This window comes from Nannobrachium achirus, assembly GCF_963921795.1.
Source record: "Nannobrachium achirus genome assembly, chromosome: 21".
Lineage (NCBI taxonomy): Eukaryota > Metazoa > Chordata > Actinopteri > Myctophiformes > Myctophidae > Nannobrachium > Nannobrachium achirus.
The window spans coordinates 21237935-21255945 of record NC_137828.1 but is presented as its reverse complement, the minus strand read 5'-3'; the positions used below and the strand labels follow the sequence as shown (position 1 = coordinate 21255945).

The window sequence follows — 18011 nt, the reverse complement described above, 5'->3', positions numbered from 1 at the left end:
CCCGATTCTCTGAGAAGTTTGACATATGGACCAACACATGCCCACGACTGGACGGGTCGGTAGTTAGAAAACTGTTTCGACAACGCGGTGAGCACCTTATTGATTTGTACATGTTTTGAGCCGAAAATGGACGTTAGGACTCACCCAGCAAGAGAGTTCTGACTCCCCTTTATAAAGGCCTCTCCATACTTCGACCGAACCGAACTTTTCGGTTGAAAAATAAACTTTTTTATTTTTTATCTTTTCCGAAAAAAAAAACGTCGGATGTTCATACTTCGCTCCTGTTCGGAGGGTTGGCACGTTGGAAGCGGTGTCACGTATTGTGGAGGTTATGGAGGAGGAGGAAGACGAGGAGGAAATGTTAGCGGAGGCAGAGAGGAGGATTTTTCTCCTGCTTTGTGCGGCTGAGGAGGAGGCGAGCACATCTAGCCGTCGGTGGTATGCCCGCTAATACGGGCATGGCCTGTATCAGACTCTCGTTCAGGGGATGAGAGGGGCATGGACGAGGAGAAACATTTTGAAATAATGAGAATGTCTGCCAGTCGTTTTGACGACCTTCTCGTCCTTCTGCGTTGTGTCGCGCCGCTCATTGAGCATGCACCGACACACAGTATAGTAGTTTTCGCGGGTCGCAAAGCAAAAACAAAAGCTAAAATGTACAGTAGCCTCGCGTCACCAGGCTTTCCAATGTACAGTAGCTGGGGGGGGGGGATCCAACCGACCAATCACGTTTGCCGTTTCACCGAACCTGATTTCGGCGAGTGACAACATCTCGTTGTGCAAATTTCAGAACTATTATTCGGAGAAAAAGCATTCCAGAACTTTCGAGGAATTACATTTTATAGTTGAAAAGGACCTTTTGACCGAAAACGGCGGTTTCGGTAAAAGTATGGACAGGCCTTAACTCTTGTAGAGATAAAACGTCCCAAAAATAAAATCACTCTACAAGAGTTATGATTTATGGCTAGGCCAACACATTTCGCTGTACTGTTCTGCCAATCCGGGGCAGCACCACTCCCTCTGGGAGAGGTCTTCTTTTTTGAACAAACTCTCAGAAAACTGCAGGTCTGCTTCAACTCAAGTTCTTTTAAATCACAGATCACGGCTTAAAAAGGATTCCACTCTAGTTTTGGTGTCCAAATCTACCAATAGCCGGGGACCCACAAGCCCAAAAGCTCAAGGAATAGGGTAGGACCTGTGATTTTCTGCCATACTTTTTATTTCTGTTTTATCTATTAGTTTGGTCATTAAGGTCCACAGAATGAGAGGCCTGCTCTGCCGGAAACATCGCGAAAAAAAGTTATGGCCATTTGTATGTTCACTGTCCCATTGACTGTACCAATTTGCATCATATTTGGACAAAATCTGTAGGTGTACTGTCCAAAAAAAATTGGTTTGCAAAAATCTGCCTCCTTGTGGCACTATAACAAGCCGACGTGGAAAATGTACACACACACACACGCACGCACGCACGCACGCACGCACGCACGCACACACACACACACACACACACACACACGGTGCAAAACAGTCTTAAGCCATGCCTTTCGGCCTGGCGGAGACAACAAGCAAGCACAGTTTATGTCTCAAGGTATATACACATTTAAAATGATAAAAAGCCAAGGACAAGCGTCTAGTTTCGACCCGTGTGGGTTTTCCTCAGGGCTTTGACTATCTGGCCTGCTTTCTGTGTTCTTTCTTTCTATCTCTATTCTTGTTTCCCTTGTAGGGATGGGACGATATGAAAATGTCATATCACGATTATTGTGACAAAAGAAATCACGATTTACAATATTATCGCGATAATCAATATCCATTATCCTGGGGCGGAACATTTGCCAAAAAAGTAGCCAAGCTCACAACTTGTGAGCTTGTAGATCGGCTATTCTTTGGCAAAGACATTTGATAGAGAGTGAAAAAAAGACTGTATCAAGTATGTATATTATAAGTACCTTTTACCAATTATAGAGGGTTTAAGTGGTACCGGATATGCAGCTCGGCAAATAAAAGGTGAATTGATCCCAGTGCGTGACAGAGGACGATATCACGATAAATTAAATTTCCACGATATGATTATCTTGAGTGTTTTTTATCACGATAAACGATAATATCGCGTATCGTCCCATCCCTATTCCCTTGTAAAAAAAGAAAATTCACCCACTTTACTTTAATCTACACTTGCACCTGTAATGCAGACTGGGCTGGGGCTAATAGGTCTTTGTGTTTCTAGTCATTATTTGGTGGTGGTTCCCAAGCTTTTCAGCTCAAGACGCGAAAGATACATTTGGTGTCTCCCCGGAACTCAAACGTACAAAAATGTATAATGAAGCCCTATTCCAAAAATAGTAAAAGAAAATGTCAATATGTGTGCTATGTGATGCAGTGGCCTTGTGGTTAGAGTGTCCGCCTTGAGACTGGGAGGTCGGGGGTTCAATTCCCCGGCCGGGTCATACCAAAGACTATAAAAATGGGACCCAATGCCTCCCTGCTTGGCACTCAGCATCAAGGGTTGGATTGGGGGGTTGATCACCACTAAGGTCCAGGGACTACAGATGAAAATTAGCCTGTGGCTAATTCTGGCTCATTTACATTGAAGTGAAAAACTGACATGTCCATTAATGAGTACTGTCCCTGTCAAATAAACAAACTTTCATTGCAACATACTATTTGCTCAAATTTTTGAACATTTATGGATATTTTTATTTCAGAAAATCTAGAAAAATGTTTTTTTTAAGTGTAATTGTTTTTATCTTTCAAATTAAAAAATATATATATATATATAATATATATACACACATATATATATATATATATGATTGAGCAGAGGGTAACCATAGCAACTAGGCTTTCAGTGGGGCCGGCTTATCAGCCAAACACAAAGTGACATAACACCTGGAGCTACAGTATGCATCAACACCTCCAGCACCCTGTGTGTGTGTGTGTGTGTGTGTGTGTGTGTGTACGGCTATACAGACTGGAGAGAGTAGTTGCCAGCTCTGGGAGAGAAGCAAGTTTATAGACAAAATAATAATAATTACGAGTTTTTCTTTAGAGCATTCCCGTGGTCATAATGAGAACATACCATATCATTAAATGCCGAAAGAAAAGTTTTGGATTAGGTCAAAACTCCCTAAAAGTCAAATGTATTTAATTCCGGTCAAATTAAAATGTAGTGTGTTATGATATAGGCAGATCACCTTCATTCACCTGTGTGACTCCCACTTCACTCGCACCCGATTTTCATAAGAAGACAATCTTGTGCTGCTATGTTCATTAGCCCACTCAAGATGATGGCAAGGCGGTGCATTACCCATTTCAAAACACTACATTAAAATATGTATCTGGAAAACATTTGATGTTTTTAAATCCAGGCCCTGGATGTCAAGACAAATATTTGACTCCTGTCCAATTAAGCCCCATTTAGCTTGTGAGCTTGTAGAGGGTTTTCTTTTGAAAGTGTACTTTTTGGTACTTTTTAACACTTGAGTATATACTTTTTCCACCACTCCATCCATCCATAGGGCTGTCATGATTATGATACTTTACATGACGATTAATTGTCACTCAAATAATTGCGATTAACGATTTAATTGTGTTTTTGTCGTTGACAATTACATTTCTGTTTGGCTTTTAGGCTTTGAAGTTGCACATGGCAATCATGATACATAACTTAAATACCGGTATAGAAAGAAATTACTGACATATTACAGTATGTCAGTAATTTCTTTGTATATTAAGTATATTGTATATTTGACAACTTTGTGTGTCGTGGGCTTAAAAAAGAGAACATCGATAGTGGAAATAGCCGATCTACAAGCTCACAACGCGTCACGATGCAACGCGCTGAGAGCTTGTAGATCGGCTATTTCCACTATTTTTTTATATATATATATATATGAAACATTTTCAACATGGAAACGATTATGACGATTACGAAAAATAATCACGATTATGTCAAATAACTTTGATTAGACGATTATGTAATCATTGTGACAGCCCTATCCATCCACCCAGATAAAGATGAGACGCAGAAGGGACTCTTCCATGATAAATCTTTATTCACCATTACAACCACACCTAATACCTATAAGTCCACTCACTGACAAAAGATTTGTACACTTTGAACCATTTACTCAAGAAAACTGAGTAAGAAAAACAAAAAAATATTATCATTATACTATTCTTTATTCCTTCCTTTATTAAATACACAGGCAATTACTCCTTGGCAAAGGAAAATATATACTTTTCTCTCGGTCTTTCGTTCCACTTGGACACCTGAACATTAATTAGTGTTGCAATTAATGACACTTGAGTGGTAAGGAGGTGGGTGATTATGGAGAGAGGGTGTGTGTGTGTGCGTGTGTGTGTGTGTGTGTGTGTGCGTGCGCACGTGCGTGAATGTGTGTGAAATGAACAATTGGCATTCTAATGTTGTTCCAGGAAAGGTGGGGGGGTTGGAATGCTTGTCAGAGTTGCTATGGTAACCTGAGGTTTTAATTTTCAGTTAACTTGTTGGTTCACAACGCACTGAATTTATCCATTGTTGCATACTGAAAATAGAAGATCTACAAGCTCAGGGCGACGCGTTGTGAGATTGTAGATCGTCTATTTTCAATCCACGCGACCCGTGCGCAACCAAGTATAAATCAGGATTTGGTAGTGATAGGTGATTGGATAACATGAACCTGTATATGCTGCCATCTAGGTCCTTATTGGTTCTTATATTCTAATGCCCAAACTGCTGATTGGCTGGCTCTTTTGGTCTGTGAAGAGATACTTGTGTGGTAGAAGGCGGGAGCTTGGGGCTCATCACTGTCAGGTGATTGGTTGGATGGATGGATTGACGTTTGCTGTGGTCCAATGGGGTCGAGCGCCCCCCCCCCCGCCCCAATAACACACATCTAAGATCAGTTTCCCTTTCTTTTCACCCCCAAAATGGAGTGAAATAATGCAATATCAATTTCAGCTGTGTTATAAGCTGTTCCATATAATTATAAACATGTATAAAGAGTGTTATAATGCCTTATACGTGCATTGTAATGCATTATAAATGGGATTATAAAGCATAATGGACCCAACCTTTGAGTAAAGTGTTACCTCGTAGTTATGTGCTGTTCCGAGCTTATAATGCATTATGACCAGCACTTTCTTCATAAACCTTGTACTAGGTTGTTAGGCATTATTATACACATGTTTACGTGTGCTATAATACAGTGTTTTTCAAATGGGGGTATGTGTACGCGGAGGTACTACAGGGGGTACTCGAAAATGCCCCCCCAAAAATAAGTAAAATGATTATATTATTCATAGTTAAAGTTGTACTATGTAACTTTTTTTATAAAACAAATCTTAAAATTCTCCTAACTATTAAATCACAAAAGTTTTAGAAGATCCGCGCCGTGAATTTCAGCCTGTAAAGCCTTCTCTATATGTAAACTGAGATCCTTGCCGTGGACCGGATCTCGCGCCAAAATTGCGTCATCACACTACCGGCCAATCACAGCGAGGGTTATACAACTGCCGGCCAATCACAGCGCATCTTGAAGTGGGGTCGCTAATACTCGCTATGGCAGCCATATTTGTTGTCGCCCGTTTGTACCATCCCTTCTCTAGGTAATTTCGCCTACCAGGCAGGGTGAAGGAGTCGTATCTCTGGAATTACTGAACGCACAGGAACAAGGGACCCCTTAAAAGATAGATCTCAGCGAGGTGGAGGCAGACGCGGGGGTCTGAAGGTACGAAAAACGGACGAAAGACGCGGACGCGACCGCGGTTTGCTATAGGGCTAATGACCACTAGTTGGGCAACTTACACAGTATGGCTTTAAATAATTAAAAACCATTGAATTAGGAGGGGGAAAAAAACACTGCTATGTTTAGTGATGACACACGGAGAAACTTGGTGAGCCTGATAGTTGCCACCTCAAATTACTGTACATGGTACCAGGCACCTGGGATGTGCTTGAATGTTTTAAAGTTATTGACATGAAAACTGGACTGAAATGTTTTGGCCACAGTGTTGAAAATAAATCTGCTCAGTGCTCAGGAGGCACCGTTTTAAACTCTTTCACTCCATTACTAATTTGTGATTTTATATTCTTGAAATGGGGGGGGGGGGGGGGGGGGGGTAAAGGGGGTACTTGGATTCAGAGATCAGGGAAAGGGGGTACACTACTCAAGCCAAAAAAAAAGATTGAGAAACACTGCTATAATGCATTATAAATGTGCCTATAATGCATTACAGACACAGCCTTAATACAGTCTTACTTTTTTTCCATTCTATTAATCATCACAAAAAGCCTTTTTTTCTTCTTTTTTTGTTCCATTCCTGCATGAAGAATCCAAAAATGCAGAGAATATTATTTTGATATATTCCAGTGAAACTAGCTTGCCACAGAGAGCCAGGAGGCGCCAAGTAGTGCCAGGAGTTTCTGAAATGTATTTTATACCAGGGACCACTGGCATAAAATATACTATAGCTAATCTACAAGCTCACAATGCATCACAATGCGACACATTGTGAGCTTGTAGATAGGCTAATTAGGAGAGGATTGAAGTACCACGAGTCAGAATGTTTTTCTATTAGACTTGTGATAATCTTTTGATATGGTTTTACTTAACAGCAGCAAAACTATCTCCAAACTCATTTATAAAACAACTCTGACAGTGTAATCCAAGTGCTAGTTGTTATACATAAAGATTACTTCGATACTAATTTGGCTGTTGTTAAAGTTGGACAAGATGAAACGTGCTACACAAGCTAATTAACTCAACTAAGGATGCAGCACGTATGGGGGATGAACTGTCTCGTCACAAAATGAAGGCTCTGTCAGAGAGCTCTGGAGCTGGAGAGGAAACTCTTCACCGCTGAACGACAGCTCAAACTTTACTATTAAAGTAAAGTAAACTATTATTACTGTTTTCTTAAATTCACAGAATATTCTCTCCACTTTTGTATTCTTCATTCAAGAATATTCAAGGAATTCTCCATGAATTCTTGCTTATAACTGAAAAAAAAATGAAGAAAAAATAACATGATTGTCAAGCTAACATAACTGATTGTCAAGCCAGCAATGCCAACGAGTACAGATTTAAGCATTATGGTACAGCACCAGCATTATGTCATCGATACAAGCGTCCTCATGCAATTCCTTACAGCGTGATATTGACTGGCTAAAACTCGTTATAAACGCCCTTTTCAAGGAACCCCGTTACTCTGAGAGTGCACAAATCGTTCCATTCGTGCACTCTCAGAGTTACAGAGCCATAAGGGGTCCATTTGGAATGCACTCAACGAACACAGAGGGTAACTGGACACTCAGGATGAAAAAAAAAGAACCTTGAACTTCGATGTGTGTGTGTGTGTGTGTGGTCGGGGGATAAAAGCTGGTCCGTCCTCAGCGTTTTGCATGGAAGGCTCAGCCGGTGTGTCGTGGGCTGAGCCGTGGTGGCTGGCCGCGCCTTGCCGTGGCGTGGCTCACGGCTAGCTTCACTTGCGCGGCTGGTGGATGTGGCCGAGGTTCTGGCTGTGGGGCAACTTGCAGCAGGTAGGCTGGGGCTTCTGGTGGGCGACCTGGGCAGCCGCAGGGGTGAAGTCCTTGTCCCCCTGGAGAGAGAGAGAGAGAGAGAGAGAGAGAGATAGAGAGAGATGCACGATCAATCAGTTATCGTATCTACTATGTATACATTTATTTGACGCCGGATGGTGCTGTTTGCTAGGGATGGGACGATATGAAAATTAAAAAAAATAAAAAAAGAAATCGCGATTTATGATATTATCGCGATACTCAAAATCCATTATCCTGTGGCGGAATATTTGCCAAAAATAGCTTATCTACAAGCTCACAACGCGTCACAAGAACGGCTATGTTTTGGCAAAGACATTTGATTGAGTGAGAAAAAGACTATCAAGTACGTATATTATAAGTACCTTTTACCAACTAGAAATACTGTTCCTTCGAAACAGTGTGGGCTCGCTTCCACCAAAAAAATTATAGTAAAAGGTGTCAAGGTCCCAGGCAATGCTCTCTTTCATTTTACTGACGGGCCCAGTCCGGCCTGTTCGAAGTGGAGCAATGAATCTGAGCAGCTATACCCTGTGTGTGTGTATGTACTGTACTGTGCTGTACCTTACTGTACTGTACCTTACTGTGCTGTGCTGTGCTGTACTGTACCTTACTGTGCTGTACTGTACCCTACCTTACTGTACTTTACCTTACTGTACTGTAGCTTACTGTGCTGTACAGTACAGTACTGTACCTTACTGTACTCTACTGTACCTTACTGTACTGTACTTGACTGTACACTACTGTACCTTACTGTACTGTACTCTACTGCACTTTACTGTACACTACTGTACCTTACTGTACTGTACTTTACTGTACCTTACTGTACTGTACTGTACTTTACTGTACCTTACTGTACTGTACTTTACTGTACTCTGCTGTACCTTACTGTACTGTATTCTGCTGTACCGTACTGTACTGTACTTTACTGTATCTTACTGTACTGTACTTTAATGTACTCTACTGTACCTTACTATACCTTACTGTACTGTACTTTAATGTGCTCTACTGTACCTTACTGTACTGTACTTTAATGTACTCTACTGTACCTTACTGTACTTTAATGTACTCTACTGTACCTTACTATACCTTACTGTACTGTACTCTACTGTACCTGACTACCTTACTGTACCTTACTGTACTGTACTTTTATGTACTCTACTGTACCTGACTGTACCTTATTGCAGTGGTTCTCAACCTGTGGGTCGGGACCCCCAGGGGGGTCGCCAAATTATTTTGGGGGGTCCCCAGATGATGAACTTAATGTGAAACATTGTTTTCTCACTCAACAGAAAACAAACCAACATAAAGTTTAAGTGTATAGAGGGTATCTGCACATTTCTAATGTGACAGTTTAAGGACTTTTTAATACCTCTAAAATGACAAATTAAACATTGGCCAAATTGTCAAATATGAGGCAGAAATTGTGAAAATAGCAGATCTACATGCTCACAACGTCTTATACAAAATCTAATGCCTCAACTTTTAGTGCTCGTATGGTGAGGGGGTCCCCAGTTGAAATATGATTATTTTGGGGGTCACGGCCTGAAAAGGTTGAGAACCATTGCCTTATTGTACTGTACTCTACTGTACATGACTGTACCTTATTGTACTGTACTTTGCTGTACTCTACTGTACCTTGCCGTACTGTATCTTACTGTACTGTACTCTACTGTACCTTACTGTACACTACTGTACTGTACCTTACTGTACTCTACTGTACCTAACTGTACTGTACTGTACATATTCTATGTGTTCTATATCTATGAATTTTATGTGTCCAACAACCAACACAATGGCTGACTGTCCCCTCAGGCCACTGGGACCTACAGTAAAATCCTTAAATTCTAAAGCCTGAAGGGACAGTCTGCCATTCCACTGGTTGCCGCCGGTTGCCAGGGACATATCACAACCAATCAGGATCCTAAAACGTTCTTCTTTTCTAGGTTAAATTTCTATAAAACTACAAAATATTTCAAAGTGAAAAGTACAAGCACACGTGTCCACATTAAGCTGAACACATAACCATTTGAATGATGTTGAAAGGTGTAAGTGTGTAGGAGGTGAATCGCGCCAAAGTTTTGAGGAGATACTGACTGACTGACTATAAATAATGAAGATAACATACGTGTGCTCGCCTTCCAGGCGAGCCCACAATTATAGAGGGTTTAAGTGGTACCTGATATGCAGCTCTGCAAATAAAAGGTGAATTGATCCCATTGCATGATGGAGGACGATATCACGATAAATTAAATCTCCACGATACGATTATCGTGAGAGTTTTTTATCACAATAATCGTTAATATCGCGCATCGTCCCATGCCTACTGTCTGCGTCACCATTTATTTCCGGGACTTGATTCCCTTCGCATGTGTCACTGAAACAGCCTCCACTCTACTCCGTCTATCTCTGCAATGGATTATCGCTCCCGGACCAATTTTTTCCCCCCCAATTGCAAGAGAGCCATGTGCATCTTTTGAGAGTACCCACCTCACCACAAAATCTTAGATGTTGGTTTCGCGGCCAAATAAATATAAATGTGGAGGTCCTCTGACATGAAAAGGTATCGAAAACTAGCGATCGACCGATTATCGAAACGGGCGATAATCAAAGTCAATATTCATAACTTTTATTAAAGGAGTAGTTCACCCCCAAAATGACTTTTTTCTATTGATTAGTCACGCCATGGAGACTAGAGTTCAATAATATTTTTAGTTTTTTTGTCGCATTCCTAAGACAAAAATGTGATAACAATAAATGTACCCCCATTCGTTCCGGATGGGGACCCGTTTCGAAACGGGTCCCCATCCGGAATCAATGGGGGTAAATTTACTCGAATCAAATGTTTGTCTTAGGAATGCGACAAAAACCAAAAGATATTATTGAACTCTAGTCTCCATGACGTGACTAATCAATAGAAAAAAAGTCATTTTGGGGGTGAACTACTCCTTTAATATCGCAAAATATCGATATATTTTTCTTAACGCTATTCTAGTATGTGGCGACTAGATGTGAGCCTCTAGACCAGGGGTATTCAACTAAATTGTCCAGGGGGCCACATTGACAGAAACCCAAGGGGCCGGGGGCCGCACTAACGCCCCCGCCCCCCCCCCCCCCCCCCCAGCTATTGTACACTTGAAACAACGGCACGACCACATTTTCACTACATTTTCACAAACAACCACATTTTCATCAAACTACATTGCAAAGCAGAATGCTTTTCAAGCAGAATACTTTTCATGTTAATGTGCTTAATTTCTGTTCAACAAGTTGACAACTGTAAACAAGCTTTCTTGGTAAAACCTAGTGCTAACTACATCACACTAGTGATGGCCAACCTGGCATTGATGTCGACCTTATTGACAGTGCACAGTCTGCACACACAATTGCCTTCTTTGATGCTTTAACGATGCTCAACGAGGATCAGGTGGGTCGCAGACACACACACTCCACTCTGCTGCAGTGCTCTAACTGGAGTCACTTCACTTGAATATGATGGAATATGATTAGGGATTAGCCTACTGTGATTATGGTAAAATGAAGCTCACGTTTCATATCGCGCAAACCATACCTATAACGTTCATTAGCCTCCACAAAAAACGATTTTGAATTTTTTTTTTCTTTTTTTTTTCAAAATTGCTCCAGGGGCCACAAGGAAGGTCCCCACGGGCCGCATTTGGCCCGCGGGCCGCCAGTTGAATACCCATGCTCTAGACATTCAGGATGGGAAACATATAAATTAATTAACCACTATTTCAAATTGGGGGATACATTTTTTTCTTTTTTGACTTAAAATGCATATCGGTTCATAATATCGGTTATTGGCCTCTTTGATCACGACTTATCGATATCGAAATCGAACATGAAAATCCCATATCGGTCGACCCCTATCGAGGGTCTCAGGCACCTTGAGGTGCGGGTCTAGGACCCCGGGCTAACAGGAGACGGCAGCGGGGCCATTCCAGACAGAGCGGTAGTCATGGTGTTTAGAGAGCAAGCCAGGAACGCAGAGCAAACAATGTTAATCTGAGCTCAGCTACGGATCATCACATGGTGACATCCTGGCCGCATTGAGAACTGTAGTCCTAATATGCATGTATAACATCGTTAGCCGCAATACAGGGTTCATCGCACTGCTAAGATGCTGCCCTCTTTGTGTGTGTGTGTGTCAGTGGTGTAAAGTAACTTGAGTATATTTACTCAAGTACTGCACATTACACATGTATACCTGTTGCCACTTATACGTTGTTATAGGGGTGGGCGATATGGAAAAATACAATATCACGATATTTTCCCAAGCTGTATCACGATACACGATTTTATCACGATTCTTTTTCATGTTGGTTTTGATGGTTATTTTTCAAGTTACTTGACAAAAACTAGACTCTCTGGGTTCCTTTTGGGAGGTCTAAATTGAACTTTACAACTTTACAAGTATGTAACTCTGACAGTATACAAATGAAACCAAATGGACCCTTACGGGTCCATTTGGTTTCATTTGTATACTGTCAGAGTTAAGTGGAGACCTTGACATTTTAAAGTTTGAGAACTACTGATTTAGGTTTCAGGTTTAAATTGAATTCTGCAATGAATCTCTGTATTAACGATTAAACAGGATTTTTTAACAAGGCTCCCTCAATTGTATCACGATATATACGATATCTCTGAAAAGGCATATCGTGGACATTGTATCGTCTCCACGATAATTATCACCATATCGCCCACCCCTACGTTGTTATACCTTTCAAACCTCTGTGTCTCATTATTTGCTATACATATTGCAACATCATAAGGTTTTCAGAAACATTAGGTTAGGTTTTAGAAGGTTTTAGAAGAATCAGCCTCAGGTCTAAATGAATTAACACTTTGCCAGCCGAAATAGAATGGCTTGTTGTAGATTAGCCGTGAAATGTATTATATTATGATCTGAACCGCGTTCATTTTACAAGACATTCAGCGCTATATCACGTGGTCTTCATCCCCCATTACCATACCGCGATCCCTGTTGTATACTCACCACAGTTCCCAGTGAAATTATTCAATCTGCATTGGCTTAGAGTGGGGGTTTCGGCCGACGCATCTTATCCCTGTGCGTTTCGCGTGCACGATCCGTTCACGTAAATGTCGGCTCAAATAATCCACGTATGACTCAAGAGTAGATATGAGCATTTTCGCTCGCATAGCCCCCAGCACTCCTGCTATACTAGCACTAACGTATAAACAGAAAATGGACGGCTGCTGGGAAGCCTCTGCAAGGAATGGACCTGACGTCACTTCTGCTTCATGTCAGACGAGCCATGCGCTATCGATGGGCGAGTGGTGACTAGGGAAGGTTAGACGATCGCCGATTTTCGGATAAAAATCATTTATTTCGTTTTTAATGACCCAGTACGGTAAAAGACGGCGCGGCTGAGACTCCTTGCTCAGATGTCCGGTATATTCCGGTTTTAATATTAAGGGGCTCCCCGTGGCTTGCAAAGTGTTAATTACAATTTTTAGGTATTTTTTTTTACTTTACTGAGTATTTCCAATTTTCAATACTTACTTCTACTCCCTCCACTACATCTCAGAGGCAAACATTGTACTTTTACTCCACTATTATTATTTGAAAACTTCAGTTACTAGTTACTTTGTGGATTTTGAGTATCATTAAAAAACCCCTTCAGAACTACAGTATATATACTTTGGCAATTTGAAAGCCGATCTACAAGCCCACAATGCTTCCAAAGATATTTATAGATTTTAAAACTTGTGAAATGGGACCTTCTGCATACCAAGTACCTTCACTTTTGGTAATCAAGGACATTTTGATGCCAATACTTTTGTACTTTTACTCTGGTAACATATGAATACCAAACTTTGATAACGATACTTTTACTCAAGTAAAAAAAATAACTTTGTAGGTAACAGAGATTGTATGTTGTGATGTCATGGGAACCACTAACAGAATCCCTTTTATGCCCATATATGGAGATCCCTGATGTTATCAATATTAAGCCCATATCATGGAGATCAGACAGGGATCTCCATTTATGGGCATAAAAGGGATGTACCATACAGTATAGTACATGGATCTCCATATATGGGTAAAGTACCATGCATAGTCGTACATAAAGACCGCAGGAATACACAAGAAACGGAGGGGGAGAGTCATTTAATCCGGTTGCTCCGTAGCTCCGTACATAATTGACTCTGTCCGTAACCTTACGGACAGCACTCAACCCGACGGATCAAAACCGATAAAGACGTACGTACGCTTGAACTACCCGTGGCGAACTTTTGTCAACCGTGGCAGTAGTTAGGAAAATTAGCCTATGACAGCGGTCTGAAACTGTGTCCCAACAAGAAATATAATTTAGCAAGAAATGTGAAAAAAGGAACGTCATTGCAATCACTGCAAGAGGACGTCTGGACTCCTCACAGTCACAGCCTGAAACGGCTTTATTGGCATGAGAAAACATGCACACAAACGCACGCACACTAGTGATGCGCGGTGCGGCCCGCGACCGCGGTCCCCCGCGGTCAGCCCGCGGGCCGGGTTGAGCTGGGCCAAGAAATGTACACTTTATTGGCGGGGCGGGTTGAGGCGGTCTCGTTCGGTCTATAATGCGCACCAAGTGTCCTTCTATGCTCGTCAGCCAAACTGGTCCGTGTCATGTAATTCTAATTAAGTCCATTACTTCCTGTAAGTAGACTTGAAAATAAAACCGTTGCCTAATCATATTATGGGAGTTTAACTATCTTATTTTGAAATCCACCGACCACCGCTTGGGAGGAAGTGCTTCTGCTTTGTTAGTTTTTGGCTACTTGACACAGCCTATCTTCAGCTTAATGTAAACAGAAGACAGAACCCAGAACAACTCACGTGTGGACCAGTTTGGATTGTACAAGCTTTTGACTAAACTAAAGTTCATATTATGATATGAAAACAATGCTCCTTTGACTTAAACAACGCACACCCTTTGAAAGTTTGATAAACTTTGCACCTCCACAGCAGATATAGGTAAGGAGCTGGTTAATTACCTTTTGCAGGTTGGATGCTGTCGTGCTGCGGTGAGAGCATAGATTGTAGGAAATAATATTTTCTCAACAAATTATGTTGAGAGCTGTTGCTTTGGTGTCTCGGCGCGGTGCGCCAGTGACTAATAGGCTTGTGACTCGATCCTCATCTCTCTGTGATACAGTAGTTGTGTTCTGTGTGTATTTAGTCCCCCCAGGAATCCGCGATTCCGCGATCGCAGAATCTTTCGCGGAATTCGCGACCACCCGCGGATTTCTCGGCCGTTCGCGGACTTTTCTGACGTCCGCGGAATAGCGGTCGCGAGTGGCAGCAGAGCGGCGGGAGTAGTGATAATATTGCAAATACTTTTTGTACCAAAATGTTTGCTAGTGTCTGACCTATGCTGACCTAAATAGATCTATATTTTCGCACGCACACAGTTCGATTGTTGTTAACCATTTCGACATCACCTTGGTATTACAGATACTTTCCAGAATCTCTGCTCTGCTTAAACCATACCACCCTTCCTCTTTCTACTAGAGCAGAGGTCAAGACATTGCAACATGCACACCATCTGTAGAGAGACGGTTGGTCCCCCCACCCAATTACTCACTATAACGCCCAATGTCTAAAACCGCTGAACGGTGTGGAAGGAAAAATGGTTATACACAGTGTAATCCCTTGATAGAATACAAAAGGATCTATTCTACTCTAATGATTGATTACCAATGAATACTCTTACACCTGATAATTATAATGTGATTAACTCACGAATCAATGATAAATGATAGAAAGTATACGAAAATCATACTATGGTTGTGTGTGTGTGTGTGTGTGTGTGTGCTGTATTTTTACATTATATCCAAGTACCGAAAGCCAATGTCTTGCAGTATTGTCCTATGGCCAGGCCACACTTCATGTGTTAGAAGTTCATAAGTTCATCCAAAAGGTTCTCTCAGAGTTCATCTACTCGTGCACAGCCCTGTCTCACACGCACGCCAGCATGCACTTAGAGCATGATCGACACATGCCTGCCTAGTGTTGTGAATGATAAGGTAGCACGTGTACTGTGAATGCTGTTGGTGCACAAGGTCAGTTGGTGCACGTCCACATGTTCCTGGTTCCTCAAACTGTCTCAAAAGATACACTGATCTATTGTTTGCAAAGAAGCTCAGTTCCTCAACCGTCTACTCAATCAGTCTACGACACCTTGGCACAGTCCAGGGGCAGGGGAAGGAGGAGTGAAGACCGCGTGGCGAAAGGGGTGGAGGCAGACAGCCTTACCTCTCTGAGTATGTGGCCAATCATGCCTGCTTAGTTGAAGAAACCACCAATGGAGTCCAGCTCAGGACTCCTTACACGAACCAATCAGAAGTCTCGCCTCCCCTGCCGAAGATCTGAACATTAGTATAACCCCTCTCGTTTGGAGGGGTCCGCGTCGGTCTACGAGAACATTACAGCTTGCTGTTGTGTACTTTACTGAACGAACCTCTTTGGTACCGGTACCTGGATCATTTTCTCTTTTGTCTCCTTACATAGATTTTACTTAGAACTTAGTATAATCCATTTGTGCAAACGGTATTGATATAATAAAGTTAACAGCTATTATTTTAAATAGAAGTCTCCTGTCTTTAGTATTTGTTTTATGGCACATTCATACTGATTCTTGTTCTACGCATAACCTCACCTTCTGAGAAGTCTTAGTACAGTTTAGGCGGTGTAAGGGGCCCGGGCCTCGAGCCTTGGTCTTCTAATTTGAAGTGAGGTTCTTTCAGTAGTCATTACTACTATTATAAAACAATGTGTACATGGTCTGGCAAGTGGCCACTTCATACAGAGCCTGGGGAATAGCTTAGCTTCCTCCTGCTAGTTGCACTGACGCTGTATTGGTCCGGTCCCACATTCGTTCCTGACAGAAACTGTGTCCTGATCTATAGTTCCTCTCTGCCTCTATAATGGTCCTGGCAATAACAATGCTAATACAGAAGAGAATAAATAAATATTACACCCATACTAGGTAGTAGGTAGGCTATCCTCTAAAATGTGGTTACTATGGGCGTTGGTTTAATTTGCATGACAATATAGTCTTTGCAACAGAAAGTAATTATTAAAAACAATAACAATTAAAAAAATAATAGATTTAATATTAGATTTTTATTCTCAAAAATGATTATTTGATTATTCTAACCACTAATTACAATTAATTGTAGCTATTTCATGAAGGGTTTTACTTGATTATTAGAACTATATCATTTTTAGCTTGATAACTGGTCATTTAGGTTGTTTATTAATGTCCGCGGAATCAAGAATTGTTCACCACAGAATTCCGCAGAATCAGGATTGTTCTCCCGCGGGGGACTATATAGTCATACTCATACAGGAGTGTTATCAATTAAAATAAGCATGCATGTCGTCACTCGTCATGCCATCATGTAGCTAATTAACGGTTCATTGCTTTTAAATGTTCGAACGATATTTTTGTATGGCTCTCTTGCACTGCACTGTTAGGCTATGTGCTCTAAATCAATGCTCAACGTTTCTCCTTTCTGTTTTTGCACAGCTGCCTTAAAAATCCACATTCAAAGACGTATTTGACATGTATTTAATGACGGCGGGCCGCGGGCTGAGCTGGGCTGTGAAAATTGATGCGTTGTTGCGGGTTGGGCTGGGCTGGGTCAGATAATTAAAATTGCGGGGGCCCGCGGTCCATAAAAATCACTAGCCCGCGCATCACTAGCGCACACACACTCACACCGCCTGTCCTCCAACAGCAAGAGGGGTGCAGTGTGTTTTGTTATAATTACTCAGTCCGGGTGGTTAATCTCAATCTGTACCTCGGTCCCTCGTGGAGTTGCATTTACCGCGATAACGTTGCCGTTGCCGACAGCAAACATCACGTCGGTCGTCGGGTCAAGAAATTCTGTGGTGGTTCTACAGGCTATTTTGGCTAAAAAAAACACCTCCATGTGGCGCGCGGCCCAAAGGGGAGCAGAATTGGAGAGGAGAGCGGGTCGGCACATAAATAACGGAGAGACCAACTATGCATGTCGATGCTATTTAACGTAGGTACTGTCTCACCCCCAAACGTACACAAAATCAACCATACGTAACTATAAATGGCCCTTAACTGGTCAATATACATCACTGGCCAGATGGCCAAGAATTGGCGCGCCCTTTTAGGGCGAGGTCGCATGCCGCGAGGTCTTACTAGTATTGCTATACTTGTGAGAGCCAAATGTGTGTGTGTGTGTGTGTGTGTGTGTGTGTGTGTGTGTGTGTGTGTGTGTGTGTGTGTACGAGTACAGTATGTTCTCTGCATTATAAATCCTTTGTGAGTAATAAATGGATGACAATGGGGGAAATCCCCGTAACGTGGGTTGGACTAACGGAGGCCGTCTGACCGAGCCGTCTCTCCATGACCCCTGCTCCACTCTCCGATCAGCTCAT

General features: G+C 41.9%; 1 protein-coding gene across 1 annotated transcript in view; it reads right to left on the bottom strand.

Annotated features, from left to right (window-relative positions):
* Positions 1-4040: 4040 nt before the first annotated feature.
* The window catches only part of dap (death-associated protein), a 50156-nt gene continuing 36185 nt past the window's right edge, over positions 4041-18011 (bottom strand). The window contains exon 4 of the mRNA XM_080752402.1: positions 4041-7605. Coding sequence (XP_080608528.1) covers positions 7489-7605 — 117 coding nt within the window. The 3' untranslated portion in view covers positions 4041-7488. The remainder of the gene's footprint in view (positions 7606-18011) is intronic.